This window comes from Helianthus annuus, chromosome 7 (assembly GCF_002127325.2).
Source record: "Helianthus annuus cultivar XRQ/B chromosome 7, HanXRQr2.0-SUNRISE, whole genome shotgun sequence".
Classification (NCBI taxonomy): domain Eukaryota; kingdom Viridiplantae; phylum Streptophyta; class Magnoliopsida; order Asterales; family Asteraceae; genus Helianthus; species Helianthus annuus.
The window spans coordinates 133,592,315-133,616,768 of record NC_035439.2 but is presented as its reverse complement, the minus strand read 5'-3'; the positions used below and the strand labels follow the sequence as shown (position 1 = coordinate 133,616,768).

At 34.0% G+C, this 24,454-nt stretch overlaps 1 protein-coding gene and 1 non-coding gene across 2 annotated transcripts; both read left to right on the top strand.

The window, feature by feature from the left end:
- The first annotated feature begins 252 nt into the window (after positions 1-252).
- LOC110868633 lies at positions 253-2,103 on the top strand. The gene is made up of 3 exons (XR_004862758.1): positions 253-300; positions 836-889; positions 1,984-2,103. It is a non-coding gene; the product is annotated as an uncharacterized LOC110868633 (transcript).
- An 11,911-nt stretch (positions 2,104-14,014) lies between these two features.
- On the top strand, positions 14,015-17,650 carry LOC110866959. The gene is made up of 2 exons (XM_022116100.1): positions 14,015-14,519; positions 15,033-17,650. Exons 1-2 carry the CDS (start codon positions 14,015-14,017, stop codon positions 17,648-17,650), a joined length of 3,123 nt encoding a protein of 1,040 aa, XP_021971792.1.
- The last annotated feature ends 6,804 nt before the right edge of the window (positions 17,651-24,454 follow it).

The following is a 24,454-nucleotide window of genomic DNA, read 5'->3' as shown; positions in this document are numbered from 1 at the left end:
TGACCCGACCCGGTATTAAATACATTTCCTAAATTTGATTACCATCTAATAATAGCCTAAATCAATACCATAACCTCCATTGCATCTCACATCTCTCCTCTCAATCATTGTTCCAAACACTCTTAAGAACCTAAATGAAGATCATCGTCAACAATCGTCTTGATTGACAGTAAGCAATTGGATTCCATAATCTGTTGTCAAGATTTTGTGTTATTGTTTGTGATTTTGAACTTCGTGTACCATGACCGTTAGGTTATTGTGGATTTGGAAGAACGATACACAAAATCCCTTACATCAAAGGTATTTTTATCATTTGAGCATTTGTTATTTTGCTTTTTATTACTTTGATTTTGCATTAGGATGTTATTTGTTTTGATCGGTTACTGTGTAATTTGAAGGATCATTGTTTTCTATGTTTGTTTTCTCTAGCTTTTCTTTTGATTCTATACGCATGTCTTAATGATTTTCCTAACTATTATTTTGTTTTTTTTTCTTTTAAAATTCAAATAGTTCTTCGCAGAATCATTAATGTCTTTTAATTCGATAATCTTAAGGTTTTAAAAAATATGTTTGTTTTAAAGTTTTGTAATCTTGGTTGAATCTGGCTTTAATCTTGATTGTAAATATGGTTTTCTCATTTTTATTTATTGGATGGAGTTCGTTTTTCAAGTAAAAAAAAAATTCTTGAAAGATACTTGAAATTGATATTTATTGATTTTTACTATATTGAAACACGATATTTGTTTTATGATTACCATATTGTTTAAGGAAGCTTATTGTTGATGTAAAAAATAATGTTTGTTTTTCAAAAAAACATAGTTTCATGTGTTTACAGGTTTTGTTATCAAGAAAAAATATGGCCATGATGCCACCAATGTTGGTGATGAAGGTGATTTTGCTTCTAATATTATGGTGATCATGGTTTAACCATTTTCATACATCATTTTGATATTCTTTTTTAACGATTTCTACATATTCGTTCTTTATCTTTAGGAAAACAAAGAAGGCCTTAAATTACTAAAGATTCATTTACTTATAAATTGATCAATTCGATTTTTTAAATCTCTAATATGTAAAATTGGAAGTAGCAAAATAGAAACACGTCAAAACTGGTTGAAAATTACCCAAAGTTTATTTTTTATACAACCTCTTAAATTGTTTCTTTCACTAAAAAAGGTAAGCGTATTAAAATAATATACTTTATATATTGTAAAATATAACTGAAAATATTTATACAATAATTCTAAAATGATACCGTATCTTTTTAACATTTATATTATCAAACAATTAATTGTTTTTTTCTTTAAATTGGTAATAAATGCATTCCTTTTCATTCATAATTTGATTCCCTTCATCTTACCAACTTTTCATATATCTTTTTCGTTTAGTATATTTTTTTTTTCATTTAGGAATGTTAACTATCATCATTTATTTATTTCCATTTCTACAAATACGTGTAAATGATGATTCACAATTTCATAATCAATCAATAAATTTAATGTATATTTATATTATATATATTTTTATCATTTAAATACTAAGCAATGAAAATGAGTGTTGAACGTTGACTTATCACAAGTTAAGTCTATATTTTGAATTGTTATTTTAAGTTGAAGTATTTAATAGGTTAGTCAAATTTATTAATTAGTTACTTTGTAAAGCTTAATTATTTTCTCCATCCATTTGTATCAGAATTAACTTTTTTAAACGTTAATCAAAATTATTAATTTAGTTTTGAATTGTAATTTTAAAGTAACATATTCAATAGGTTAGTTAAATAGGTTAATGGGTTACTCCCTCAATTCTTATTCATGTTTGCAGATGGCATTTACATTTGTAAGTTTAATTTCTTATTTTTCCTAATAAGATGAACTATTGTCACCAGCTATTATTTGATTGCCTTTGTGTAGGTGTAGGCAAATTTGAGGTTTTTTGTTTGTTGGCTGGTATGGTTATGTGATTGACTTTACTTTCACTTCGCAGTCGTTGAGTATGCAGCCGTGGAAGATTTATTCTCTTGGTTTGAAGATGAAATATTCCATATCTTGGCTTGCCATCCAAGATTGCGATTGTTGCTGTATGAATAGTTTAAAATTTGAGCAAAGATGAGAATTTTGTGTGTCCTGGCGGGGTACTCGAGATGGTCATATGATTTGACTTTGCTTTCACGTGGCAACCAGTTAGTGTGTAGGAATGGCACATCCATACTCTTTCTTTAAATATTTACATATATGATCCTCATTATTCTTTCATCGTGTTTTCTAATCATTCATCGTTTACATAATATTACCCATTTTGATTGATTGCAGATCAATGGTGGATACTTGGGTAATTTCTCCTCCTTTTTTACCCACTGTAAATTTTGTTGCATGTATTCAATAATTGTTGTCTTCTAATTGAAGGTTACACCAGTTCTTTTTGATTCAGTTGTTGGAGGGCTGACGATGTTTGGGCCTACTTATGTCATTTTCTCGGGTGCCTTTTTTCATGTTCTGCATATAGACTAATAATACAGTTAGTAATTACGTATCTTTTTAATATTAACGATGCTTTGGTTCGTTCTTACAAGATCCAAAGAAGACCAAACTACAGCTTCTACAAAAAGAACATATGTCGTTCACCTGGTATGGTATGATAAGCCTTTAGTTAAGTTTCATATAATATGTTTTTCACAGTTTGTCTTAAACTTTAATATACTTTGTAAATGCAGGGTGGTTATTTAGAAAGATAAATTCCAGTGATGTTATTAAATATGCGTCTAATGTAAGCACCGCAAGGAGGGGAAGTTGACTCTGGCCACCCTCCAATTTAGTAGCATTAGTTTTCAAAGAGAAATTATGAGAAATAACACGTCAACTAAAAACGAAATAAAACCAATAGACGCTCATGTGTGAATAAAGACGTTGTGCCAATTGTATGGGTCATCCATGCAAATTGGGTGACGCCATCACTAGAAGAGAGCATGTTGCTACTTATTTACTTAGAGTACACTAGGTACCTTTGATCTCCAATCTTATATAGGTGTAAAAATGGTCGGGTCAGGTTAAGTTTAGTTTTATTTAAACGTAATAACAATTTGAATTTTTTTAATCTATTATCTATATGTATAAATGAAATGGGGTTTGGGACACGTGTCCCTAAATGGTGGTTTATACATGATAATACATGTTCAATATATTCAAGAATATTGTACATAATTTTCAGTGTGTTTTAAGAAGTTTGACACTTGAAGATTCGGTTATCCATCGATGTGTGTCATCAAATGTGGCAAGTTTATGTTTATGCAATTAAGGTGTTTGATAAAAGGCTTATATGGGTTTTACCAGATAAATTAATCATTTCGGATTTAAATTAGCATCATTAGCATAAAATTCATTCTCCTTCTAAGTCGACAATTTCAGGTGGTTCAGAAATTACAAGTGGTTTGGCGGCGAGTACAGGAGGTTCGGCGATCGGCGCTAATTGTTCAGTTCTCAGTCGGAGATTACAGGTGGTTTAGGTAGCATTATTTCTCTAATTTATTTTCTTTTTTCCAGATTGATGTTGTAGCTAAGAGCTGTGATGGAAGGCTTCACATTGCCAACAACGATGAACGAGAAGAAAGTTTGATTCAACTACTTATGGTATTATGTTACAGGTCACTTCTTTTGTATTTGGTGGTTTCAAGTGATGCTATTAAATGTTTACAAAATATTGAGGGTTGAGTCTTGGAACAATCAGCACATGGTCACTTTTTTATGGCCGCATGTTCGAGCCATGGTTCATCCTAAAAGTTTAGAACATTCTAATCTAACATCGCTACTAGAGTTCTTCACCGAACTCCAAAAGGAGGTTCTCAGGTTCGATTTCTACCTCCTTACTTTATCAGTTATAGTTATAGCTTTGATTAGTTTTTGTGTATTTAAATTAGTTTATTTTTACTCGTGATGGAGATTAACAATTTTTGCTATCTAATTTGTGAAATATGATCGTTGATTTGCTTTTAGACTGTTTTTCATTATAGAATATGTTTTTTTAGTCTGATGGTTTATATCCTGGTATTTTTTTTTTTTTTTGCATTTTATTTTTGAAGTCTTTTAGATTCTGATTTGGGGCTTTCATTCTGTGTCCTTTTACCTAACTGTAGGTGATGTTGAGATGGTTCGAGTTATGGTCAACACTATCAAAATGGTTTTCTTTTTTCTTGCTTAATCTTTTATAAAATGGACAAATTGTTATTGTTTGTTTGTTGACACTTGGTCCGTGATGTTAAGCCTTGGCTTACGTGAGATCGATGGGTAAGAAGACATCACACTTTATCATGTTTAGTACATGTATGGGTAAATGGGATAATTCGGTTTAATTTATCACTAACAGGTGCGTCAAATGAGTTGATTTTATTTAATATAGCTCAAACTGAAACGGGTCAAACAAGCGAAAGTCACCTAAAATGCATATAACCTCCGGATTTGTTTTATTTCAAAATAAATTACTATATTGATATTTACTCTTTGATCATATCTAATACTGAACTTTTTTTTATGAAAAACAAGTTTCTGGGCAGTGGTACCCATTTTGACACGCACAGGTAAAAAGTGATCAATTTTTTATATATCCCAGATGATTTTTTGATATTTCACTATGATATGATTGGTTTAATTTGCCATTTGGTTAGAATATTGTAACAATTTTGTATAGGTTGTTGCTTGCAGTTGTGATTTTTGTGACCAAGGAGGCCGTTAAATTCTCAACACAAGGTGATTTCGGAAGGACGGTTTTCTCCTTACACATTTTGGTGCGCAGATAACTCATGTATTTGTGTAAAGTATTTTATTTTTATTAGCATGATGTTGTGATGATCTAACTGTGCTTGCATATTACAAAGTTACTTATACTAGATAAAGATGGAATTGTTACAAATAAAACAACCAATGTAATCTATAAGGAAATTCTTACTGAAAATATGTTTAGATTTTCTATTTTATTGTTTCATTGTTGTTTTTTAACGTTTTTTTATGCAATTGTTTTATGATAACTAACCGGAAGAGTGAATATATCATTATTAAGTTTCATCTACTTACAGTTAGTTTATTTATATTTTGTAGATAATGTCTTATCTTCATGGTTATAAGTTTATACAACTTCTATCGGATCCACTGTCTTCTCATTTGCTAAATACGTATTTTTTTTCATTATTAGTTGTTATATTTATTTATACCTACCGCATATGTTGGATGATTTTTAAATTTAGTTACTTAATTTGCTATTTTTAGGCAATTCAATCATGCATGAACAAGATGTTATTGCTGAATAATATGTTCAACTCTAAAGTTGTTGTTACTACAAGTAATGGCAATTTATGGGCTCTTGATCTCAACTATATTGGTGATCAATATTATTTCATGAATGGTTGGCAAAATATCGTTAAAGATTTGGATTTGGATGTTCTTTGTTTTTTTGGTATTTGAATATGTCAGAAACAATAAGTTTAACCTATCTTATTACCACCAAAACCCTTTTAAGCAGTATTTACAACCTGCTTTTTGCAAGTCAATTGATCAACCATTCTCTACCCATTTTATAAGTATTTCATAAAGAAGTCTTATTGATAAAATACTTAATTTCCTTTTCTAAGATAGGCAGTATAATGATAATTTTTTATAAATTTAGTTTATATAATCAGGTGCTACCTTTGGCTTTTGGGATAAAATATTTCTGAACTCTTCATGTTCATACTACAGCTATTCTAAAAGTGTCTAAAGATCACACCTGGAAAGTTAACGTTTCGAAAATTGGTCCGAGTTATTGCTTCACAGATGGATGGAGTAAATTTTTCTTTGACATTCGGTTAGACTTTGGTGATATTATTTTTTTTGAAATGCAAGACAACATGCTATTTAACATCTAACATATTTGATAAGTCAGGACGTCAATATGTTCTAAAATCTCCCAAACCTGACTTAGTAACTTATGGAAATATTACCAAGCAGTATAAGAAATCCCAACTTGATAATTCACCAATTACACCATTTTTTGAAACAATTGTTTCTTCTAATTTGCTAAGAGTTCAATAGAATAATTTTCGTGTAAATAATATTTTATTTACTAATTAATCAAATGAATAACTGATTAAATCTTTTGATTTTATTAGATTATTCCTGAAGAAATTGCGATCTTAGCTGGTTTAGATGAATCTTTGAGAATTATTATTAAAGTTATAGATGGTCACGAATGGGCTATGGAAACTCAAGCATAAAAATGAGCCTACAAAAATGTATAAACTTTTCTAATTTATTTGCTTATATAGATTTTTATAGAGAAACTTTATATATCTTTATAATGCCAATGCTTATTATTCGCCTATTATTTTTAACTTTAGGTTTTATGTTATTAGTTGGGACAAGTTGATAAAAGATGAAGGCTTTTCAATCGGAGAAAGGTGCATCTTTAAGTGGTTTAAACGTGTTGGAAAGTTTATACTTGCACCTTTTGAAGAACCACTTAGCAATGACTCAAATTAAGATTTTGTGTTAATTGATATGGATTTTGATTGTTATGGTGTTGAGGTTGTTTTCATTTTCAAGTTATTGTTATATCTATTTTTGGTCCATTTTGTTGTTCATAATTTTTTTTAAATAATATATATTTTTATAATATATACGCATACATTTATGTAATCTAAATTAGTTTTCAACTAAATAGGTAGGTATACAAAATGATCATAAACTAAAGGTTGCAGAACAGATAACTAAGAAGTTGCAAAGTAATTTATCATTCAACTATATGAATGGGTGTTGATGTCAAACTTCTTCTCTATCTTGATATCGCCTAAAAGCACGATCTTTTTATGTATACAAGTAAGTTATCATAAATATTAACCAAATGTGTAAAATTATAATCCATATAAATATCACATTCATCTACTGAAATTATTGATGAATAATAATAATTATTATTATTATTGTTATGTAATTTTAAATTAATACTATAGGCTGGGTGACAAACAATAAACAGAGAAAAGGCAAATAAATAAAAAAAAACAATTTAATTATTATTATAATAATATAACAATATAATTACTTTAGATTTAACTCAATGAATTCCGTTTTTTGTATGATTTTTTATTTTTGTTTCCAAAATATAAAATATCACGCAATCAATTCCATATTTGTAGAATTATATCTATTTTTATTACTCTTAAAAATCATACCAAGTTTATCTATATCTTCAAATGATCTAACTAACAATAGCAAAATTAGAAATGTACTAAAATATCATCAATTTTAATACCCACATGTCAATCTCTTAAATTTCATTTTTATAACGTTTTTTAAAAAAAAAATCAACCAATATCATATAACTAAAATAACATATATTTTTATTAATCATTGTCAATAAAAAACAATAAATACGTATATTACTTTTTCATTTATTTTTATATAAATATATAATTTCTTATCAATGATCATAATACAACCTTAAATTTTTGTATTATTTACATTGTTTAAAGATATATATTTTTCTTCACATTAACATAACTAAATTAATATTATTTTTTTATATGTACATGTTAATGAATTTATATAATATTTATACGTTTTTTCATTATAAACCTGCCCCTTATATATTGATTAGGAAAAACTTATATTTTTTTTAGTATTTATAAGTTATTCGTTTATAAATATGTCAGTTAAAAAAATTGTCAAAGTTTTTGAAAATCAAAAATATACTTAATATCAATTTTCCAAAAATAACATAAATACAATCAAGTTTTTCATTTTACTCATTCTCTTCTAATATATCAATTTTAATCTAACAACTTCCTAAATTAAAACTTTATTATAATATATGTTCAAAGTTGTTCCAAATGCACACATCATAAGAGAAAGTCTGTCTTTGAGCATGAAGTTGAGATGGTGTGAATTTACATTTTTTTACTATAATCTTAAAGTACTCTATTATTTTATTGCTTCAAATTTATATTTTGTTCGATTCATATATAACAAAGTTTTGTATTAAATTTTGTATATGTCAAGGGATGAATTTATCATAAAGACTCATTTGAGAAACATATATGACCTTTAGCAAATCATAAAGGTTTTTATGAATTTATATAAAAAATTTGTACCAAATTATTTTATAGAAATTAATTATGTTCTTATTTTAAAATTTATACACCCTCAATTCGTTGTGATAGTTGGTATTATTAAGGCTATAGATAAGCATTTTGGTTGGCACTATATGGAGTGTCCTAAATCTTAATTGAGGCGGATACAGATCTTATAGACTGTGTGGGCATGGAGGAGCATTTGTTTCATGTGTGCAACAATTATGATTGTGATGAAAGGGTTACATATCCAGTTGCAAGGTATTATGAGCCTATTTTTATCTATTTTAATAATTATATTTATTAAAATATAAACGATTTGTATATATTTTTTATTTAATTTAACTAGATTCAAAATAAAAGTTCAAGTGGAAGACATTAGTGATGATGTTCCAATAATATTATTTCATCCTCTGGCTGATGAAATTATTGAAAAAGTTGTTCTCAAGTCTGCCGACCAGTTGCTTCAAGAAAACACAACATCTGTATGTATAAGTAATTTTTACTTCACCTATATATTTTTGTCATTATGTTTAAATTTTTGGTTATATTAATTTAATCATAAAATATTATGATTCACAGGATGTTGAAGAAAGTTAGCTTTCCTGTGGATTTAAACAAGTTCATTGGAAAGATGTTTGCTTTTAAAATTGAGATAACAACTTATAATATGACTAACTTTGATGAAATGTATTTGTTACAAACATGACCGATGATGAGTCAATTATTAATAAGCTCAAAGAAAAGATGAAGATTACTGAGTTATTTTTTATAAAAATAGATGATTCATATTAATACATTAATATTTACAATTTATGTAGTTCTATTATTAGTAACTTAATTTTGACATTTGTCTCAGGGAAACAATAAAGAATTTATCAAAAGAAAAAGTCATATTCCAAGCATTAAGAATGATGATGCTAATACCAGTTCTGATATCAATAAAATCAACAAGCGTAAACTGGTTGACGTCTACAACTCTTCAACTCCAAGTAACGTCAAGGATCTGGAGAAAGTTAGAAAGAAAGAGACTTAGCTCTTATCTCGATGAATTCAAAGCAGTTTTTATGATTTTTACGTTTTAAACATTGGTTTTTTTTGAATATTTCAGTTTGTTTGACGTGGTTGTTTGATCTTTATATGCTTTTTTTATATATGAATAAATCTATCATTTTTAACCAATATTTTTTTTTTCCTTTTAACTTAATCAACTTATCATTTGACATTAATGGATGAGTCTTAATAAAAGAAAAAAGAAAACAAAATACATATAATTTCCTAAAACACGTTGTTTATAATATGTTTATGAATTTTATTAGTAGAAAATTCAAGTAAAAGCATAATATAATATAATTTAAAAACAAACAATATAACATTTTGTATGGGTGTAGGAAATATTTTTATACTGCGATCTCAGTAAGAATTAAAAGGTTATTAGCTTTGCACGAAAACTATGAATACACATGGAGACAAAGTTAGGATACTGATGAAACCGAACAAATAATTATTGTGGGAAGGGAAAGAAGATACTAATGAGTTTGAAAATGTTGTTTATATACTTTTTTATTATTGAAAACTAAATTTTCCTAACCCGGGATGTTCCCGGGTGATAGCCTAGTGAAGATGATAAACATTAACCAGGGAGAGAGAGACTAGAGAGGAGGGAAAGTGGCTGACAAAAGCAAATGCCACGTGAACACTCACCTACAATAATTCTCTTGAACTTATATCAGTTTTTCTTTTTATTTTAATAAATTTCTTGGATCCGGTTAAATTTCTATTCAATACATTTCTTGATGATTTAACTATACTTTACATATGAATTGGCAGGTAAGTAAAAATGGTAAAATTCTTAGCAAGAACATAATAGGGTAAAGCTTTATGCCAAAAAGGTCTAAAATAAACATACAAGTTATATTGCAGTTTAAAAAAAAACTAGAAAAATTGATCAACTTTAAAGACGAATCAACAACTTTTTAAACAAATAAAATGTTAACATGCATCTTATATTTCAAGAGTCTATCATTTGTTCTTAAATGACTTAGATTGTCTGAATATATTTTTAACACATTATGGTAAAAATTTCAAATAATACTACAGTTTTTTTACGTATAATTGATAATATATGCTTTTAGCATAACTCTTATTTTTCATTTGGGGTTAAGGTGGTGACAGTTTGTATTTCGTATGAATCTTTTATGTTTCGGTTCGAATAAAATCTATACTAACTTAGGTACCGGTATCGATATTATCGGAACTAGCACCGATATTACTTTTATGGTTTCGCTCGGTGTAAAAACATGTCGATATTGTATTGGGCATAACGGCTATGTAATTTAGGTTTTCCCATTTTGTTTCTACATCGAATGTCGGTACTATACCGGTAACGTAACGAACTAAACCAAATTGATACAAACCAAGATCCTGCCGCGAAGCGCGGGAGAATCCAACTAGTTTCTTATTATAAATAGTGTATTAGTTGTTTATTTTCTTTTATATAATAAAATCAAATGCTACTGGATTCTTTATTATTGATACTAGAATTACCACCCACCACAATGCGGCGGGGATTCATTAGTTATATATCATGTTAGATGAAAGGCAAATGTTTCTCACATGACCACGAGCCTCTGTGTAAAACCAAGAAAAAAATAAGTAAGTCGATCTCTGACTCGCACGTTGCGACAGACCTATCAAACGGGAAAAATAGACGCGCTGCGACGGACATGTCAAACAGAAAAAAATAGATGAAAAAACGTTGAACCTCACACGCATGTTACGGCGTGTTATCTCGGAAATTTAGAACGACACGTTAAACGGAGAACTTATGAAAGATGAAAAGTATATAAGAGACTAAAGTTGAAAGTAAAAAAAATGTTGAGATTAAATTGCGAAAGATGAAAAGCTTTGAGTTGAAAGTAAAAAAAAATTAAAGGAGGGAAAAATAGACGCGCTGCGACGGACATGTCAAACAGGAAAAAATAGATGAAAAAACGTTGAACCTCACACGCACGTTGCGGCGTGTTAACTCAGAAATTTAGAACGACACGTTAAACGAAGAACTTATGAAAGATGAAAAGTATATGAGACTAAAGCTGAAAGTAAAAAAAGTGTTGAGATTAAATTGCGAAAGATGAAAAGCTTTGAGTTGAAAGTAAAAAAAAAATTAAAGGAGTTAAATTGCAAAAGATGAAAACTTTTGAATTAAAAATGAAAAATCAAATTAATTAAAGGGGTTAAAATACCAAAGATTGAAACTTTAGAATTAAATTTCCAAATATTGTTAAAAAAAAAAAGAAATCACTTTCAGATTTTGAAAACAAAAGAGATAAATTGATTTAGTTAAATTAATGTTTAATATTGTTATTATTATTTAATAAAAGAGATAAATAAAAAATAAGGATGAGAAATTACCAGAGAATGACACGTGTCCAAAAAGGATTTTTATTTATTAGTATAGAAAGATTAGCTTGAATCCACACACTTCAAAGGACTATGAATGTACTTCTATTATCAACGTGGGGTTAGCCAACTTAAAAGAAACATATATTTCCTAGAGAAAATATTTTTTTTTTTTTTGAACGGCAAATTTGGATCACTGACGGAGCACTGGAGTATCATCATGCCACCAACAGAGCCACCCGATCATATCCATCTCCAATAGGCATAATGCTTATACACCAATTCAGAAGGAAACCCAATAAATATGGGAAAACCCCCCTTGTGAGAATCGAACCCAAGACCTATTGGTCCAAAGTCTTATCTCACCCCCAAGATACCACTAGGCTATAAAGCCATGGGTCTAGAGAAAAGACCATAGGTGACTTAATGTATGTTCGGTTAAGTTAAATCTCCATAAAAACCTTTTATTCTTCAATGCCCACCGCCGACGAAGACCACAGGTGAACACCTCTCCACCTTCTCTTAGCCATCCCCTCCCTTGCTCAGTCGATTGCCATCATACTTGTTCCTTGGCTCGATGCCATCTTCACCCAACCAATCAAATCCTCGGTTCTTAAGTTGCTTCGACAGTCAAATTAAAATTCTTGTTGCTATTAATTGAGCATAATGGGCTAAGCAAATTTTGAACTTGGGGCCTTCATAAAAAGATATATTATATTGTATTATATAACCTATAAAAAGGCTATGTCGATGATTGTCGTCTTCCTCCTCCGATTAAATCAAAGTAACTAATCGGTGCCTTTCGTTTTCCTCCTCTGATTAAATCAAACTAATTGTGTAAAAAAAACCCATCTTTCTCACCATCTTTTCCTCTCCATCACCACCGCCGTATCCCACCCACCGCCACCACCAAATCCGGCCACCGCTCCACCACCATCGACTCGAGCCACGACACCATCCGCTGCTACAGTACACACCGACGAACAATTCGCACCCCTCATCACTGCTCGAGGCTACTCTCGCTATCGCCGCTCACCGCCGCAATCGTCTTCGTCCTTGGTATGAAGTTTGTACCATCAGCTTGGTTTAGTTTCTGTGACATGGCTTAATTTATGTGGTTTAATTTCACTTAATTGCTGCAAAATCAATTCACGACGTCGAACTATGAGGTCTAATGGCCACCAATTAGTAAAAAGCAACTAAAGGAACAAGTATAACCTGTGTGCCACAGAACCCAACAACACACAAGGTTTACTTTATGTTTTATACTAGATATATTAGTATATCAATATTCTGAAATTTGCTTACTTATAGTTCTTAATAAAGTTGCTGCCTTATATGATTTATCTCTGCTACTATTATGATGGATACGCTTGATTTTGGTATGGAGCTTTAATGATAAAGTTGTTGCCTTATATGATTTTTGTGTGCTACTTAGTGTGTTGCTATATTACCCGTCTTTTGCTGTTTGTGTTTAGCATACTTTCAACACAATTACTTTCAGCTTATTATCCGTCTTTTAAATACTTACTGCATACTTATAGCGATAAACTTCCGGCTAATTAATTACTTATAGCTTTTAGCCATTGCTTTTGTCTTTTTACTGTCATATTACGTAACTATTCACATGTCGTTTTCAAGAAAACCTGGTCCTGATACTAATACTTCTGTAGCAATTACTTCAACTTCTAATTTATCTTCTTATATAGACAACGGCGACTGTCAGCATTTGTGTGAGTATTGTAATGCGTTATTTTGGTATGACGAGCGTGCTATCACAGCGTCTATTAATAGACTACCTAAGTACAATCAATGTTGCAAACGTGGTCGGATCAAACTTGCTTTACCCGAGGAACCACCTCCTCAAGTGAAGTGTCTTTTTGATCGGTCTGCTTTTCTTGACAACATACGGGCTTATAATTCAATGTTTTCTATGACATCATTTGGCGGAGACATCGACGATTCTATTAACGACGGGTCTGGCCCATATGTATTCAGAGTTGAAGGCCAAATATATCATTGGATTGGTAGCTTATGCCCTCCACCCAATGAGAAGCCTCGCTTCCTACAAATGTATGTCTACGACACTGATCATGAGGTTTCTAACAGGCTTCGATTCTTTTCTGATAATACATGTTCCCAACTAGAAGCTGAGATTGTTGAACAACTCATTTCTGTATTAGAGCATTGTAACGAGTTAGTTAAACTTTTTCGTACAGCTAGAGACTTATGTCGTTCCACAGAGGTCCCAAACTTCAGTATTCATTTGTATAACAGCCAAAACGAATTATCTTATGATATGCCAGTTCCGAACTCTATTGGCGCAATCGTGTATGAAGGTGATCCTACATCTACTGACTTTGACATTATCATACGACCTAGGGATGATAATCCACATCGAGTCAACACATTGCATCGTCTGTATATGCCCTTACAATACCCTTTATTGTTCGTATACGGTGAGAGTGGTTGGTCCCGTGACCTACGGATACAGCTGGAACATGGGAAAAAAATGACCATCTAACGATGAACATGTTCTACAGTTATCAGCTACATGATCGATCAGGCCTGTATACCTTATTGTTAAGAGGTGGTCGACTTTTCCAGCAATATTTGGTGGATGCTTATATTTGTATTGAGCAAAGTCGGCTAGATTACATAAGACTAAAGCAAAACACCTTCAGAAGTGAATATCTTAAGGGTGTTCATGATGCTATTCTTCGTGGTGACACCGAAGGTCGTCATATTGGCAAACGAACTATCCTACCATCATCTTTCATTGGTGGCCCACGTTACATGTACAAGCACTACCAAGACGCTTTAGCTATTTGTAGAGTTCATGGGAATCCCGAGTACTTTATCACATTCACGTGCAATGTCAAATGGCCGGAAATAGTAAGGTATTTAGCTCAGTATCCTTCGCTTAGAGCACAATATCGTCCAGATATTATTGCTAGGGTCTTTCAAATTAAAGTGGCCTCACTCATCAACTTTCTTAAAACAAGGAAACCCTTTGGCCAAGTAGCTGCAGGTAGCTATGTTATTCAGCCTTGCTTCCGTCAGTGCTTTTTTTTATTTTTTCACCATTGCTAACCTATGTCTGACTTTTGTCTTACATGTGCTTGATTTTAAAATTTATACTTGGCCCTTTGTAGTTTTACTTGCTGTCTATATATATATATATCATTCGATGCCATTTTTTATTTATCTTTATCCTGGACTTTTCTTCTCCATTTTACTTATTTTTATTGTCGTGTTTCAGGATTTTCTTAACGTGTAATGTTATTCTAGATTTCATATGTACTATCGTAAGTACCTTATTTTGTTACGTTTCGAACCTGTAACAAAGCAAACCTATAAATTTAATGTGGCTTTCGAATATGCCGCTGCGATGTGCTTTTTAAATCTTCAGGTACAGTTTCCTGTTGCGATTTATTTATTTGTATTTACGTTTTCAACCCTTCAATTTATTTAAATCCAATTGATATTTAAATATGCATTAAAGGTCAACATAATCTTATGTTGTTTTCTTTATTGTATGTAGATTTATACACGATTGAATTTCAGAAAAAAGGACTCCCTCATTGTCACTTGCTTCTATGGGTTACTTCTGCAAATAAGATAAGGAAACCTGATCAGCTTGATAATTATATCTCCGCCGAGATCCCCAATCGCTTAACTGAGCCGGAATTGTATAAAGTTGTTACAGACCTGATGATGCATGGCCCATGTGGCCTCGCAAAGCCTAATGCACCCTGCATGTCATCATCCTCTTGCTCAAAGCATTTCCCAAAAGACTACGAGGAAACAACGATGTTTGACAAAAATGGGTACGCACATTACAGAAGACGGTCAACAGGGCATTCAATCGTTAAGAATGGCGTTAGACTCGATAATGCTTACGTTGTGCCCTACAACAAACATCTATGCCTTCATTATCAGGCACATATCAATGTTGAATACTGCGGGTGGAACATGATGATCAAATATTTGTTCAAGTATATATCAAAGGGCTCTGATCGCATTCGGTTCAAAATTACAAGACCAATTTCTCCATCTTCTGATACAGAGAACGCTCCTGCATCTCAAGTAGATGAAATCAAAAACTTTGTAGACAGTCGTTTCATTTGCCCACATGAGGCTGCTTGGCGGATCTTCAATTTCTTCATTCATGTTAGAGACCCCCCGGTACAAGTTTTAGCAGTTCACTTGGAAAATATGCAAAATCTTCAATTTAAGGATACCCAAACGTTGGAAAACATAGTAAGGAACCCAGTTGCTAAAAAAACTACCTTGACTGAATGGCTTCGTAATAACCAAACTGAACCCGAAGGTCGACATCTCACTTATGTTGATTACCTTTCATACTATAGGTGGGACTCTAATGGAAAATTTTGGATTCGTAGAACAAGAGAAACAACACCCGCCATTGGCAGGCTAATATATATACATCCGAGTTGCGGTGAAACTTTCTATTTACGAATGTTGTTGTCTCATCAAAAAGATTGTCAGTCATTTGCAGACATAAGAACAGTTTCTGGCCAAATATTTCCCACATTTCGTGCCGCTTGTGAGAGGCTAGGACTACTTGGTGACAATAGAGAATGGTTGTATACATTTAACGAAGCTGCGACCTGGGCTACTTCCTCGGAGTTACTTTCACTTTTCACATATTTGCTTCAGTTTTGTGAGATATCAAATCCTATGGAAATATGGGACACACAGTGGCGTAAAATGGCTGACGACATTATACAAACCCATGGCCTGTTGAATGAAGAGGACATAAAGCAATACGTATTATACGAAATTGAGTTGTTGCTACGTTCTGAAGCAAATCCTTCATCGTTGAAAAATTTCGGCTTGCCATTGCCACAAGAAAATTTATTGTCATCTTTAGCAAATACGCTACTTATGGAAGAGAAGAATTATGATAGGCTTCAACTTTCCTCCGACCATGAGTGCTACCGACGACAACTGAATTCTCAGCAAAATGCCATCTATCAATTGGTCATACAAACGTCGACATCAAACGGACAAATCTTACTTTTTGTCTATGGCCATGGAGGTACGGGTAAAACGTTTTTATGGAAAACAATTATTTCCGCACTCCGGTCTCAAGGCAAAATTGTCTTAGCTGTTGCTGCATCTGGCATCGCTTCATTGCTGTTGCCATCTGGGAGGACAGCTCATTCACGATTCAAAATTCCTCTCAATTTAGCGGACAACTCAATCTGTCACGTTAAGAAAAATACTCATTTAGCCCAATTGTTTAAAGAAACGTCCCTTATCATTTGGGATGAAGCCCCTATGAATGATCGTAAATGTTTTGAGTCACTCGACAGAACTCTCAAGGATATTCTTAACAATCCAAACAATCTATTCGGTGGAAAATCATTGTTACTTGGTGGGGATTTTCGGCAAACACTTCCAATAAAACCTAAAGCTGCAAAATCAACAATCTTAGCTTCGTCCCTGCCGAGGTCATATTTATGGCCTCATTTTAAAATCCACAAATTAATAGAAAACATGCGCCTTCAAAGACCTAACCTTCATCCATCTTACATGGCTGAAGTTGCATCGTTCTCATCATGGTTGCTTGCTGTGGGTGATGGCTTACTTGGTACAACTGATGCAGATGATCCCAATGACACTAAAAGGATTCGCATACCATCACAATTCCTAATACCTTTTCATAAGACAGCTCTCATGGAACTCATTCACTTTATCTATGACCATGATACTCTTGAAAATCCATCAGCTGAAACACTTTCTCAAAAAGCCATCGTTTGCCCCAAGAATGAAACAATTGACGAGATAAACACATTGGTTGTTAACATGACTTCTGGAACTAGCGTATCTTATTTGAGTTCTGACTCACTCACACCACACGCAACTGATCAGGAAGATACGGAGATACTTTATCCAACTGAGTATCTTAATCACATGAATTTCAATGGCCTCCCGCCTCATCGCCTCGAATTGAAGGTCAATGCCCCAATTATATTACTTCGGAACATAAATCAAACAGCAGGGCTCTGTAATGGTACAAGACTAATTATCACACAGCTATTACCTAGAGTTATCGAGGCCCAGGTCATAACAGGAATTGCCATTGGCCATTGGCCATCGTGTATATATACCGCGAATATGTCTTACCCATAAAGACGATGAACTGCCATTCGTTTTTAAAAGAAAACAATTCCCAGTAAAGTTATGCTACGCCATGACAATCAACAAAAGTCAAGGTCAATCACTAAACAAAATTGGCGTTTACTTACCACATTCAGTTTTCAGCCATGGACAGCTATATGTCGCCTTCTCAAGGGCCACCTCACCAGACGGTTTAAAGGTTCTTATTGTTCCTCAAGAAGACTACCCAGCTGATACAACAAAAAATATCGTGTATACTAATTTTCTGAACGAGATACAAGTTGAATAGGTACACTTTCTCAACTTTCTTTACCTGTGTTTAAATATTAGGACTATATACATATTCTTACATAAACTACCTAGCCTTGCAAACCACTTTATCTAAATTATTCCTGTAACGGCTTGGTGACTTCCAAAAAACTATCTACATACCTATCTAGGCAACTTGGAGAACAAAGGTATGAACAGGGCTGCATATTTAAACCTGGTTACATCAGTCATGCCATTATACTATATTTGTGACACACCTTTTAATTTAAAACAATGTTACTCTTATCAGGGGCGCAATATGAAACGTCTTTGAGAATTGGCACTTTACTACAATTTTGCTACCCATGATATCTTGAAGTCTCGAATGACGAAAGGTAAACCATATCTCCACACATTACTTTGAATATGTTTTAGAAGTTTTACTCATCTTTGTTAAATTTATTTCAAATGCTGTTTCAAACATATTAACTACTTTACAGGACCATCAAAGGATCAAACTAATTGGAAGCTTCCTGTGGATATTGCTTGCAAACTGGAAATCAACTTTTCATTCACCATAATTTGCCCCTCAAATATTTTGTAGTACTAACACAGTTCAAAACATGTAACTGGGACTTTCAATCTGGGTTGAATCAAACTTTTGTGCTGACCTATATGTGAATAAAATAGCCTATTAAGAAGTTAATTACACGTTTACTCCGCGGCGGAGCGCGGGCCATCTTCCTCGTTTATATAATCTTAAAGACATTCCTCTTTAAATCCTCAAGTTTTCTTAAAGTTCATTTTACCCCTTAGTTTTGACATCCAGATTTTTCAACTTTCATTTTCATCCCATTTTAAGCTCTTTAGTTTAGACAATGTAATTTTCAACCCTTTAACTTTTTGTAAACTTTATAAAATGTTACTTTGACCCCATCGAGAGTATATATATTCTGTTTTTTTTCTTAATACATTCGGTCATTAACTAAAAAAAAAAACAAATTGTTGTGTGCTTATTTTTATGTACGTGTTGGTATAAAAATGTGTTGGTCTACGTTTCGATCAAAATAATTGTTTGAAAACAAGTCGGATCAAATATAATATATTTTTGTGCTTACTTTTTATGTATGTTTCGATGTCAGTTTTGCTCAAAAACTATTCAGGTCAAATATAATACGTCTTGATTTGACAATATAAATTCAAGTTGGTCCACATTTCCAAGTAAATTTTGTTTTCAATTATAATACGTTTTCGAGCTTACTTTCTATGTATGTGTCGGCGTATGTTTTGTTTAAAAACAATCGGGTCAAATATAATACATTTTGATTCGTCGATTAAATTCGACTTGGTCTACGTTTTAACGTAAAGGGTCGCTAATAATCTATATATAATCACGCCACATAGTCGGTACAATATTCGAGTTTGTCTACATTTCGACACAAATTTCGTATACTTTTTCCTATAAGTTCGAGTTTGTCTACATTTCGACGTTAACTTGGTGTATAGTTTCGTGCTTTATTTTGTACATTTCCTACTTATGTTTCAAGTCGCATATTCGTTTTGACTTGACGGTATTCGAGTTAGTCGGACCGTATATAATATCTTATGATTGTATGGTATAAATTCAATTTACTTTACATTTTGATCCAATTGCGATGCTTATATAGGTTAAACTGAGTTCAATCATATGCTTAACGCTTGGACTAATTTATTTGATGTTTACGAAGTACCCGCGCCGCAACACGCGCGGGTCTTCTTACCAGTTAAACCTAAAAGTTAAATGAAGTTAAATAGTAAACCATCTGTTGAGAGGGAGCTATGATTTGGGGGTGTCAATCAGATTTTTTAGTAGGGTTATTTCTACGTACAAGTTGCAATATATGCTTTACAATTTAACTTGTACATGCTCATATTCACTACAACCTCCCTTCCGCAGGTCACCACTACCACCAGAACCGTCGTTGCCCCCACTACCATATCCCCGCGGACCACCACCACCACCACCACAACTGTCCTCGTTGGTTTAGGATGCACCACAACCGTAGTTTCCCCCACTACCATCTCCGCGAGGGTCACCACTATCAGTGGCGAAGCTAGCCCATTAATTTAGGGGTATCCTGAAAAAAGAAAAAAAAATACCGTGCAATCATACAATTTAAAAAAAACGATGATAAATAAAGTAAAACAAATACCTAATAAATTTGTCGTCATCTTTTTTTTCATAGCTTGAAATCGTTCCATTATTGTCACACCCTGATTTCCCGCTGGGCCCGGATTTGGGGTTTATGTGTGATGATTGATAACAGATATTCACATATAGCACAACAGAAATCTTGGGATTACAAATTACATATTACAAAGTACAAGTGTCCGAAAGTTTAAAATAATTATACAGACTGAAAGTACTAAAAAGATCCACAAGCGGATCGAAAATAACAAAAAGAAACTTTAGACTACTAGGCCTTGAGTGGAGTCGCAAATTCCAATATGCATAACCGGGCAGCTCCAACCTATTCCCTATTTGATATTAAATATGCACTTAGTCTTTTGTCCAGAAGTTTCCATAACAATTATCATTACTATTCAATTTAAAATAACACATCCCATACCATGTCTCAAACAGTAAGCAAATTATTACAGACCAAATCTAGGCAACTAATTCTGTTCCGACAACTCAGATTTAAATATAGCAATTGTTTATCTGCTTCTAGAGACCCTTGATTCAATTACTACAGACAACTATTTGTTGGACTCTAGAGCTTTATTCTAGCCTCGCTTCCCTAGGAGATAAGCATCCTAAACACCTGTCACATACGTTAAAATAAAGTCAATACACATAGTGTAAAGGCGAGTATACAAGTTTGATAATAGCATATAAAGTTCGAAATAGTTTACGCATAACCAGCACGTACACAGCGGAAAACGAAGCATGTTAGTTATCGACATGAACCTATCGATACCAATGACTGGGGGTTGACTGCACAAGGCAGTTCGTAATACATGATCACCACTGTAATCCATGCAAATAATTGTCCTTAACAACCCCCGAGTGAACGGGTGCTGAGTCCAAACTATAGTACTATCGTCGTTAAGGCAGGTAGACAACATTCCACGTGTAAACATAACAACAAGCATTCATTTAGTCACGTAATACATGCGGTAACGATTAGCGTTTAAAGCATTGCGTAGTGTGTTCGATTGTGATTTTGTATAAGTAACGTATGTAACACTCAAAAGTGCATAAAGCAAAAAAGGATCGAGTATACTCACGGCGGTTAGATGGATTGAAGGAGCGCTTGAGAGTAAGGTTAGCCTGATAATAATGATAGCATAACGATAAGTGACGCGTAAAACGAACACAAGTGTTGAGGGGTCGAATAGTAGTTCGGTCGAATGGTAATCCGATGGGACGGCTAATTCGTGCGAATGATAATCCGTTCGGATGGTTATCCGGTCAGACGGTAGTCCAGTCGGATGTCTATTCGAGTGGATTGTTTCTTCCTATTAGAAGGATGTGTTTGTGTATGATGGTTTGACTTTTGAAGTTTTTGTTGTAGCATTTGAAAACATTGAAGTATCTCTATTCTTCAGGCCGGTCGACCGGACGGTAGTCTGATCGGACGGTAATCCGATAGGTTGACACTTCAGTGAGAATAAGTTCACAGCAGGTTGTCACTAGATCGGACAGCAGTCCGGTCGGGTGGCATCACTAGTGCATTGAACATGTTGAAAAATCGATTAAGTGTTAATGTCAAGTATCTCATGATCCGAAGAGTAGTCCGGTCGGATGGTTGTCCAATCGGATAGCAACTCGTTCAATACTCAACTTTAAATGAAGTTGACTAAATGTGGGACCCAAAGTGTCAGCCGTTCGGTCGGCGAGTCGCTCGGGTGGCTGTCCGGTCGGACAGTAGTCCGGTCGGATAGCACTTCCGTGCTGGTCATTCTGTTCGTCTTTTACTTGGTCGTTTGATTGTTTGTAGTTTTATCGAGATGCTTTGACATCATGTCAACCAACAGAATCCCGTCTCGAACCTGGTAACCTGACCGAACAGGAATCACCCATCGTTTAATCAGTTAACCGGTTCAAGTCAGTCGTTCTTGGTTAACCCGAAATCGGTGGTCGCGTGGACAAAATCTAGATCTTGAGCCAACACATCACTGAGAACAAGTGAAGGTTAGAACTAGATCTGATTCTATCGGTTTTGAGTGCGTTGAGTGTAAAAGAGTTGAAAGAAAGTTAGAAACCTTCTTTCAATCCCTTTTTTCGTGAACATGTTTAGATCTATGAAAGATCTTTGTTTATTTATATGGAAATCGGTTAGATTCAAGTTGTTCTTGAAAGATTGAGGCCAAAACATGAAGTTCTCAATGAACACCATGATGACGTCATCATAGAACACTCGAATCTTGGTGATTTCACGGTTAAAAGTTAAAATTTAAAAGATAGAAAGGTGTAGGAACGCGTGTAGGTCAAGAAAGTACAAGATTCAGAGCGAGATCTTACCTGGTTTGAGAGAAATCGAAGAAAAGGTAAGGAGTGCGTGCTGTTCGGTCAGAGGATTTCCAGAAATGGAAAGTGTGAAAGTGACACGGGTATTTATAGGATTCCAAAAGGGGAAAGGGTAGTTCGGTCGGATGGCATCTCGCCCGGATGACAGTCCGGTCGGATGTCATCTGGTACTAGACCAAGTGACAGCCTGGTCGGATGACAATCCGGCCGGATGGCACTTGGTTTGGATGTTCGGCGCGACGATTTTTGCTGTTTCGATTTCGATTGCGATTGCGCATCGCTCGCAATCGAGTTTCCTGTTCAAATTACTTTTAATCCCAACTACTCATATCGCACGCTGTCTCATCTCCACTAATCATCATACTATATCTACATACAATCATCCTTGTTTCGTATTTGGTTTGCGAGTTCGATTCGATTGCGATTGAGTTCAATTGCGTTTCGATTGCGATTCGATTTATTACCACATATGACATTAATAAACATGCACAAGTAACGCATAAGACACACGCACGTATAATACACCAAAATTGCGTAATTCGAGTTTGCGAGCGCGATGTTGATTAGATTAATTCGACTTTTGTTTGATTAACTTTATCGCATTGTTACTTCCTATCATTCACAGTCGTAAAGCGGTTCGTAGCGATAAACAATTCGATTACTTCGATTTTAACTAATTACTCCATATAATACAACTAACGTAAAAACATAAAATAGACTAGCTATAGTTAAAGAAGTCAAAACAGTAATTGAGCAAGGAGTGACAGGTCGCAATTAGCGATCTTTTCTTCCTTTGACTTCATTCTTGACTTTGACTTTGACTTTCGAAACACGGGGTGTTACAGCCTCCCCTTGTTTAGGGAATTTCGTCCCGAAATTAAGCTGAAAGTTGCACAACACCGTGAATCACCTTGGAGAACTTTCTCTTTCTACACTTTTACTCTCTAAAACAAGTTCTTTCAAACAACTGCGGGTACTTCGCCTTCATGTCGCTTTCGAGTTACCAAGTGAACTCTGCGCCTCGTTTGCCTTCCCATCGGACCTTCACAATACGAATGCGCGAGCGTCTAAGCTGCTTGGTTTGGCGATCCATGATTTCAACAGGCTTCTCCACGAAGTGTAGTGTTTCGTTTATTTGGAGGTCATCGAGCAGTACAATTAAATCATGCTCAGCTAGACACTTTTGGAGGTTAGACACGTGGAAAGTCGGGTGGACGTTACTAAGTTCCTCTGGTAGTTCGAGTCTGTAGGCGACTCTTCCGATCCTTTCCAGAATCTTAAAAGGTCCAACATATCGAGGCGCTAGTTTCCCTTTCTTTCCGAATCTGACCACACCCTTCCAAGGTGATACCTTTAGGAGTACGTAGTCGCCAACGTCAAATTCAAGGGGCTTGCGTCGTCTATCGGCGTAACTTTTCTGTCTACTTCGAGCTTTCAACAAGTTGTCCCGAATTTGGAGGACTTTGTTAGTCGTTTCTTGCAATAGCTCAGGACCGGTTAATTGTGAGTGACCGATCTCGTGCCATACAATAGGCGATCGACATCTTCTTCCATATAAAGCCTCGAATGGTTCCATTTGGATGTTGGTATGATAACTGTTGTTATACGAGAATTCGACTAACGGCAGGTATTTGTCCCAATTACCATCGAAGTCTATGACACACGAACGGAGCATGTCTTCAAGAGTACGAATCGTTTGCTCAGTCTGGCCGTCGGTTTGAGGATGGAATGCGGTACTCAGGTTAAGCGTAGTACCAAGAGCAGCTTGAAACGTTTCCCACAATCGCGAGGTAAACCGAGCATCACGGTCAGAGATGATGTCACGAGGCGTCCCATGATTACAAATGATCTCGTCGGTGTAGATTCGGGCTAATCGTTCCACCTTGTAGTCTTCCCGTATTGGCAGAAAGTGGATTGATTTAGTTAAACGATCAACAACAACCCAGATGTTGTCGTGACCTGATGACGTGTGCGAAAGCTTTGTTATGAAGTCCATAGCTATACTCTCCCATTTCCACATAGGGATTGGGGGTTGCTCGAGTAAGCCAAAGGGC